General features: G+C 48.3%; 1 protein-coding gene across 1 annotated transcript; it reads right to left on the minus strand.

The window, feature by feature from the left end:
* Positions 1 to 1,139: 1,139 nt before the first annotated feature.
* EMWEY_00022330 (hypothetical protein, conserved) lies at positions 1,140 to 7,243 on the minus strand (the record flags this gene model as incomplete). Its single annotated transcript, XM_013477895.1, has 14 exons — positions 1,140 to 1,361; positions 1,510 to 1,777; positions 2,259 to 2,578; positions 2,712 to 3,263; positions 3,383 to 3,594; positions 3,763 to 3,909; positions 4,014 to 4,259; positions 4,522 to 4,572; positions 4,860 to 5,243; positions 5,942 to 6,078; positions 6,190 to 6,580; positions 6,704 to 6,778; positions 6,936 to 7,019; positions 7,120 to 7,243. The coding sequence occupies 14 exons, from the start codon at positions 7,241 to 7,243 to the stop codon at positions 1,140 to 1,142; spliced, it is 3,213 nt and encodes a 1,070-aa protein (XP_013333349.1).
* Between the last annotated feature and the right edge of the window lie 2,039 nt (positions 7,244 to 9,282).

Here is a 9,282-nt window from a genome sequence, read left to right on the forward strand (position 1 = left end):
CGTATCACACGCATTGCCATAGGCTATGAAACACTTTGGAAATGGCAGTTGGTTCACTAGCTACCAACAGTTACGTAAGAAATGAAAATGAGGTGGTTGTCATCTTGAAGAGTCCTTCTCCTGCGGCATGTGTGTAACAGATGAATAAATATTAAAGCGCATGAGTTGGATAGTGGCAGACCCACTAAATATAGAACGAGACCTACAGACTGCTGCATCTAGGCAAAGCAAACTTGGCATTTAAGAGAAGCCTGCTCTGTGGAGTATTTAAAGGGAGCGTCAATTAATCATAATGGGACACTTGCCCCCATTATTTACCACAAGTAGCTATTTTCCCCGTGTGAAGAAGCGCAACGAGGATTGACGCCGGCTACACAAAAGCACCTCATTCGGGGTTTTGTGCACTGGGAAGACGATGAAGACAGCGCCTTGATGAATTCAGTGACTGAAGAGCATAATGGCTTGCCCTGTCATGACGCTATGGTATTACTGCCGCCCGTTGATAATCCCAACATTTCATGAGGCCCTGTGCCTTCAGCTGATGGTTTCCAGAGGCGGCGCCTATTGCTTCGTTTCCTTCGAAACTAGCAGCCTTTCGTTTACATTCGTGCAGTGTGTTCTCATTACCGAACAAACGCTAGAGGAGACCATAGCTTGTCACTAAATTTAGAATCCTATCAGTTTTAGAACTCCTGCGAATTCCGGTGCCCCCTTCTCGGTCCTTCAAGAGACTGGGCGTGCGCGTTTCTGGGTGCCGTTTGAAGCGCTTAAACACTTTACTTTCAATCTTCTTGTGTGTAGTGCTTTGGATGCTAACATGTGACGTAGCACCAATATCTTGGCACCTTCAAGTCCACAAGGCCTGTGCAGGCCTTGTAGGAGCCGTAGGAGGGCACACGTGTGCATTTTGAGTCAATCCCGCCCCTCTTCCGGAAATTCGTTGTGCATATTTAAAAATATTTAGTCTGATCCAGTAGGCGTGCAAAGTCTGTGCCATTCCAGCCTTAAAAATTATGCCAGCAAGTGCTGTTTGTAAAAGTTAGTGGATCCGTTACGAGCTATGTGTTAGCATGAGCAAACCAAAGTAAAATGGGTCCTGAAGACACTAAAATAGATTCCACCAGCTGGTGATGCCGTGATTACTCAGAATTATCTCTCTGACACCTCTGCTGCTCATGCCCTTGGAAGAAGGCAGTTAACGACTGCTCAATTTCATCGCCAAGACTTGCACTTTTCCTGGCTGCTGCCGCTTCTCTCATTTGTTTCCGATCCTGTTTTGTTGCGAACAACTTCTTGATGTTTGTAGCGGCCCGGCTCTTCGCCAGTCGGTTTACCAACTGCTTGCAAGTATTTCCAAGGGCCTGAAACAATGGCAAGACACACAATGGAGAAATCCCTTACACTACTGCACCCCAGCGGAAATTGATTCACGGCAGCTCACGAACAACTACTAGATAACGCAGTACTCGAGAGCATGTAGTAGGCCTACCCTTTACACTGACTACTCACCATCTCCAAGCGACTAAGAATACGAAATTGTGAGACGGCTATGTTGTATACGGCAATCAGAGGACTAGCAAGTACAGCGATGCTCGCCATAATCCCAGTCTTCATAATGGCTTGTAAAGCAGTCAGTGCAGGAGACCCTCTAGGGTTACCAACGAACACATTGCCGCTGTCGTCCATACACAACCCTATCGGGGGGCACCCTGTTGTCATGCTAGCTTGGCCCGTTTCATTTCCAGTGTTGGCGATTTCTGTGACCCCTTCTGTAACTCTGCAAAAGCACAAGTTGTAGACAAGTAATACACCTAAATGTTTCGAACGGGGAGATTTGTAATTGAAGCCCAAATAAGACCTTTTTCTTAGAACAACGCATAACAGTAGATCCTGCACCCTTTAAGTGGTGGACCTTACTGAATAAATGAAGAAGCGAAGAACAGGCCCAAAGTCAACAAAGAGATGATTTCACGGATTCTATCCTGTGTGCGCTTTTGAATCCACTGTTTAACCATTAACCCGAAGTACACGGACTGGGTATGCAGAAACATTCCAAGACCTACGTGACCGCTAGCAGATAGCAAGCTGCCTGTTAGTTGCATCTGACTGGTGAAAACGGTAGGAGAACCATATTGTGCCTTTTTCAGCATCATCTTTTGCTTCTTAGGAAGCATTTGGTCGAACAGTCGTAGTCCTAGATCGCCACCCATCAAGACCATGCCAAACGAGCTTGCCTGCATATGTAACGAACGTAAGACCGGCTCTTCCAGACGGCTTTCCGAGTTTGAGGGAACCCACTCGAAACTCGTTCCGAGTGGCCGTTGAGCAATAGTTTCATGTCCCTTGCCTGAAAAGGGTCGTTGATTGACTCCTTCCACGCCTCATCAGAGAAAGTCTTCTCAAGGCTGTCCAAGTTCCCCGCGTTCAAAATGTTGTTCGCGGAAACTGAGAATATGAGTGTCCAGATATGGCGGAAGAATTTGTTCATTGCACTATCCCTGAGTTCCTTGAGTCGATTTGCTTTTGGCAGTGATGCGTACTGGCGGTGCAGTGGTGGCACGAGAACGCTATGTGGAACCTGTAGAACCACAGAAATACACGTGATTGCTTAGCTGATAGCCGATTACATTAATTCAAGAGACACATACTGCGCATGGCCTCCCCAGCGCTGTAGCATTTTCGTTGCTTGCAAGACCTCAAACGAAACTCACCCCAAGTGGTCCCCCAGATGCAGTTCTGCTCTTCTCTTCCAGGTGCGCAAAGAGGTCAATTACGGCTGTCATAAAGACCTCCTGGTTCTCAAACACTCCCATATTCTGTGTGTAGACTTCGACCAGGGCGCGCACCAATTCCAGAGCCTCAGTAATACGAATGTTCATTGCAACAAACGAATGGTGCCGGACCTTGTACGCTGGAAGCCTCAGGAGCCTGTAGATAAGAGATTTCAACAACAATGGCCTGCCAGCAGAAGTCTCTCTTGGACTGACAAGTTTCCCAATCAGCGTGAGGTTTTCAGCATCGGAGCTCTTTAGAAGGTCCATGCAGTCCCTGAAAAGGGCAACTATGTTTGAACCTCTGCCTCCCCTGCATTCGTTTTCTATCCTCTCTCTGCTACTCGGCTTCATCAACCAGGTAGCCAAGCTGTTTTCAAGCTCCAGCTTGAGGTATTCCTGCCACGTCCTTAGTTTTGGCGGATGAACATGAGCAAAGTTGATTCCATTGAAATCCTTTACAGTTGTCTCTTCGCCCGATTGAAGCTTCTTCTGTAGTCGCAAGCCACACAATGCTTTAGAAAAAGCTGAAGTGGCCCAAGCTACATCTTGGTAGAATGCCGTGGTGCTGGATTTTGCTTGGGTATGGGGCAAATGAGAGAAACGCGGACCTTTAAATGTTGTGGAAGTCCCTCCGTAGCTGCGTCAGCTATGAGGTTGTCAAGCTTTTCTGAAAGACCGCCAGCAGGACTTCGAGCACCTGACAGTTCCGACCCAGTAAACGCCAGCTGATTTAGGTGGACGAAGACGAGCGGGTGGACGAGGACTTCGATGCATGAGGAAAGCTTCACGTAGAAATCAGGTGGGAGCTTCGACAGAAGGACTGAACAGGCGCATGCAATAGTAACTTGCCTACGTGCGCTTTTGCCCACTGTCCTTGGAATTACTTGATGTCGCATGTGAGTGTATCCGTGAATGGCAAGCAATGATGCTTGCAGCATCAATGGCTACTGATTATAATCAGAGATATGAATATGCGTGAACTACTTACAGCGGAGGTGTCTTTTCGAATACTTTCGGCGCAGAAATTTCTTCATGAGCCTTCGTACGGTATGCGGTAGCCACCGGGATAAGAGAACGGATGTCGCACGCTCCGAAACTAGTGCTGCAAAGTTTCGGAGTATGTTATCGACACTATCTGCAAAGATGGGAAGGCGCAAACACGTAGTATGGGATTCTGCTTAGTGGAGCATATGAACCTGAACACGGTAGTCCACGAAATGGACTTCCCACAGGGCTCACCGGTACACGCGGTCAGTTCTTTGCTATTCTTCCACCTGTTTCCACTGAGGAAAAAGAATACCCGGAATATGCTGTGCCCAACGGTGCCTCTCATATGGAATCGGGAGAGCACAGCTGGTTGTTTTCCAATTGTCTGCAGCGGACTCTGCTTGGATATTGCTTTTTTAGGGCACTTCCCAGAAGCTCTTCCACAAGCGGCTTCCTTAGCAGTGGAGTTCAGTAAGTTATCAATCCGGGCAATGAGTCCTGAGGCTCAACAGCCCATCGCATGGCCACCGCATGCGGTTTCATGTGATAGGGCGGCACTGTCAAGCAACAAGCCCGGCAGTTGTGTGGACTGGTTGCTAGCAGAAATTACAAGCGTGCAGCGTACCTCGGTCAAAAACTCCGAACAAGCTTTCCAATGCAGCGCAATGCAAGCTAACAAGCTTTGACTGGCAATGAAGCTTTTTCTCCCAAACATCCCTTTGCCAAGCTGAGGAACACGAAATGCTCTCTTCGTTCGCACTGGCAGCTCTCGAGCCTAGCTTCTTCACGACCTTCTTGCACAGCGCAGATTCTGAAGCACACAGGTCGAACATAAATAAAACTGTTTTTCTGAGTCTCGAAGGTGCTTTTGTCACATGCTAATATACCCCTTTACAAGCAGACCTCATTGACAGCGTGGCTTGCCTTTTCCATAGCTTTTCATAATCTCTGCGGATGGTCTAGAATCAATCATATAGAGCAGGTCCCACCCTACAAAAAAAGAACAGGATTGTGTAAAGTTCGTGGCCGTTGCCCTGCACATATTTATTGTTGGGGTGCAGGGACAGTTGATGTGCTTACACGGCCCAGAGTCATTGCCCAGGAGGTGTGCAGCCGCCCTGTGATTCCCGCCTCTAATTGCCAGCAATAAGAAATCCAACTCAGCGTTTTTGCTGGCTGTCTTCGATGGTGTTTCTCCTTGTTCTTGAGCATGTGGAGTAGACTCCAGCAAAGCTGTTTCCTCTGCCGCAGGAACGCTGCTTTTCTCAGCGGTTGCCTCTAAACGCGCAAGTACAGTGTCTTCGTACAAGCAAGGCGTATCTAGTAGCAATTCAGCTCCACGGTCAGCCCTGAAGCTCATGCAAAGCCGTCGAAAATTTATTCGTCCTCCAGCATACCGCTCCAAAGGCATAGAGTACTCCAGTCCTTCTGTAGGGAGCATCTGCTGCAAATTGTTCATATGCTCAATAGCATGCATCTCCGCTGTGAGGCAAATCAATACACGCATACGATGACGGCGTGTAAATGTTTCTGACAATAACAGTATTCTATACAAGACAATGCAGATCCATTAGCTTTCTCAACAGCAGGAATATCTGGAATATCTTGCGCAGCTACGGCCGGCTTACCAAGTTGCAAAGCAAAGGCGGCCTGGATCATCAGGTCACATGAGATTCGCGGGAAGCCTACAAGCTGAGACTTTCTTGTAAAATGCTCTCTGGGAAGGGCTAAAGTGCTTGGAATCAGTTTAGAAGTCTTTCTTTGTGACCCTAGCACAGTCCCGCACATCCTGTATAAATGGGTTAGCCTGTACTCGTGACCACTGATCAGCAGTTTCTGAAGAGGCACCAATGGGCGCCTGCTGCTTTCCTTAACCCCGAAGAATTCATCAAAGAGTAGATAGGTTTGGGCCAACCAATTGACGATAAGGGAAGCTGCACAAGGCAAGATAAGCCGGTGATGGTGAACCCAGGGGATTCAGTTGCCATAGTTGTAACCTCCCGGAGCATAGCTCGTAAAGTCACAGCTTTCGGGGTTCCTTGTGCGTGCAAAGGCACACCAGGAACTTTTGATCATATGAAGGAGTTACCTTAAGTAGCCCACTTTCCCCTGTGCAACGCTACTATATTGCCAAAGAACCCAGGACACTTGCAGTGCCCTTCACGTAGGAATGAGCTTACCGATTGGGCCGCCGGCTCCTGCAAACGCTAGATAGGGGCCTGGAAAGGTGCTAAGGATGCTCTCTAGAACACCTGGAAAGGCGGTCGTCCGTTCTGAGGTTTCTTGGCTTGTTTTCGCCCTGTTCTTGTGTTTTTGCCTGCGCACAGCAGGGGGAGCTTAACAGCTCCAAAAACTCAGTACCGACTAGTCTACAGGAGCAGAGATGCAGCTGTGTTTTTATAGCTTACGAGAAGCAACATATTCTCACATTTCGATAAATTCTTCAGCAAAGATAGTGCTGCTACTTGACGGTCTGGCGGCTTCAGTGGATCGGGTTTGACCTGATTCGTGCGCATCTCCTACAGTAGCTACATTGAGAGCAGAAAAGAGGCTATTTAGGGCATGGCGTGGGCCCGCGGAAGGATGTCTTTGAAACTCTTTGATCGGCTGCACTATGACGAGAATGTCAAAAAGTATAAGCCCATGGCGGAGTGCGTCGTCACAAGCAGCTGTATCTCCGTCTGTAGAGTTAATGTGAGCTTCTGTTTGTATAACAGAATGCCGCAGTTCGGTAATGTTTACCGTTTCACAAGATATGCTCTTCAAATGTCCACGACAGGTAGTGTCCTGCAACTTAGCGCACACTTGCAGCTTAGCACCTGTACGGAGATACAAGAAAAATATCGAGGGCTCCTATTGAAGGTCCGACATGCATAAAATGACGAGTTCGAAGGCGACATACGAAACAAGACGGCCCTCAGAAAGGATTGGTGAAAACTCACTGTCAAGAGCTTCCAGCATCTCTTTGTCCTCTAGAAAATTCTCTAATACTGCCAAGTTCGACTCCGCAGTAGCAGCTGAGCAAGCGAAGAAGCACGAGATTTAGGGAAGTGCCAGCTGTTGACTAAATGTTAGACGTCTAAAAGTGTGGAGTTACGAGAGCCTTGCGGTAGTGACAATACTGCACACTGTTATGGGGAAAGTGATGTTAGGAAGGTGCACTGGCTCGCTTACCCGAGGACGGTTCCATGGGATCCAGACCTTTTGGGAGTCGTAGGGGGGTGTCCAGTAAATACAGTTTTATCTCGTCTAAGAAACCTAAAACAGATACCATGCCGCAGAAAACTACCAAAATTCGCCGGTGGCTTCTGGATGTCAGGTTAGGGAAAATCGCAACGCTGAGGCAGCAAACGCGCACCATCAGCATTTCCTCGAATTGAGCTTCTACTATCCAAGCGATTTGACAGTCCTTCTTCTGCTGAGGCGAAGGCTAGGAACATTAGCCACCCCGCTACAAATGACTCGAGACCCGTGAGCTTCATAGTCGCTGCCGTCCACTGCCGCTGGGAGCACCTCTACTATCACCGGAGGAGTCGAGGAGGTCAGACTAGCCTATGAAGATGATTTTTTAAGTCAAAAAATCAACGCCCTTAAATAAGGGAGAATCCAGCTAAAATGCGCCTTCTTCTAACACACACAGCTCCCCGTTTTACAGGCCAGAAAAATTTATGTGAACGAAACAAACGCCTTGTAGAGTAGTGAGAGACTGAATTTATTGTGAAAATCTTGTGTTTAATAGCTTTGCGAGCAAAAGAGAAAACTGCCCCGAAAATGTCTGTAGTGCGGTCGGCGGCGACCAGGCCCCGGTCGAGGCCCCGAATCAGGAAAGGAAAAACTCCAACAGCGAGAGCCAAATGCAAAGCAGAGAAGCATATATCAGTACAGATGCTCCTATTGCTCCGAACAAGTCGCTTATTTACGTGTGACCTGCTGTTATGCTGTTGGGAATGAGACAGCCACATTGCACCGCCACTCACTGGCGTAGGTCCCGCTGTAAACAATTTCCTCCGTGCCCAGCCTCCTAGAGCACGTTTTCCAGAATATCCGACCTTTTTTCTATTTGCAGTGGTCCGAAATATTGAAGATTTGCCCGAACACGACCGATCATCTGTGTACCCACAGCTTGAACACTCCGCCCTCTCGAGTCGGGCTTGCTGCCACGGTGACCATTGGCCATTATTCGTTGGGTGCTGCCCTGCGTAACACGGGCGCACTTTCTCTGACTGGAACTAGCATTATTCTTGCTTGAAACTCAATATACACTCCATTCACATATTATTTGTCCTCTCCTGCTGTCGAAAATTGTCAATCCGCTAGAACGCTTAACCCCAATTGGGCCGTGCACTAAGCGCCCCGGTGGGTCGCCCATTCGGCTTGCACAACTTCGGTAGTCAAATTTTCAGCCTGAAAATACCTGTCTGTAATACTGGGTTAGAGTGCCGCAAGAAGTGTTCGAGACGTCTAGCACACCGGATCCTGTGAAATCTCCCCTGGATATTAAAAGTAGAGCGCTGCTCGTCCCCTCGTACACGACATGTTGCTCAGTTGGATGGCACCACTTGTGGTAGAAACTTAAACGTAGCTCATTTCGATGTTGCATGGCCTTGTCGTGGATACTATGGTGGCCGACGAACACCACCTTTTGCTCCTCAGCTGGCGGACCGTGTCCTTGTGCCCCCGGGCCTCGTCCAGACGCTGTTATGCTGGATGACAGACAGCAGACCCACTACAAGTATACTGCTCTTGTACGTCTGCAAATGCTTAAAGTTTCTCATACATATATATGGAACCCCTCACCTAACGCTGAACAGAAGACCTTGTGTTTTCGTAAGACGGCGACCCTCCGGTTCAAATCTAGGGGAGCAAGGACAACTTTCTAAGCTGCATTTGCATTCCATGTGCACGCTACTTTTTCAAGTGAGTTATGTTGTATGTCGCACAGAAAAGCTAGACAGTTTTCTGATTAATTGACGACTACCCACGTGCGAGCGACAACAGCATACAAGTCTCCTTAAACAATGCATGAACGCCGAGCTGTGCAGCAATCTAGTTAACATACAGACCAGTTGATGGCTAAGCTTACGCCCAAAGTAGACTCGTAAAGCCACTGCTACTGAGAGCAGTTTTGCTGCATGGATGTCAATTTGCCCCGCGGCATCTGGAAGTAAGAAGCAGCACGAAATCTGCGTATCGAGCCCTCGCTCGGACTTTTCAACCCCTGCACAAACCAGGGAGCCCCTAGTGCCTGAATTTCCGTATTACATAATATACTTTGGTTGTGATTCATAAGTATAGAGGGCTGGGTATCAAGCAAGTATATTTCATGTTCAATATGCCAGTGTGCACCACCGGCTGGTAAAGTAGGGGCTGACAGGCCGCACAGACATCGAGACGAGTGTGTTCTGCAGCTTTCCCCCAATTTGTCCGAGGCGAACACATGTACGACAGAGCTCCATCTCTTTACATCAGTTTATACACGAAAGGCTTGCCTCATGTGCCAGCCGGGTGTTTGTAGCGGGGG

This window comes from Eimeria maxima, genomic scaffold, assembly GCF_000499605.1.
Source record: "Eimeria maxima Weybridge genomic scaffold, Emw_scaff217, whole genome shotgun sequence".
NCBI classification, from domain to species: Eukaryota; Apicomplexa; class Conoidasida; order Eucoccidiorida; family Eimeriidae; genus Eimeria; species Eimeria maxima.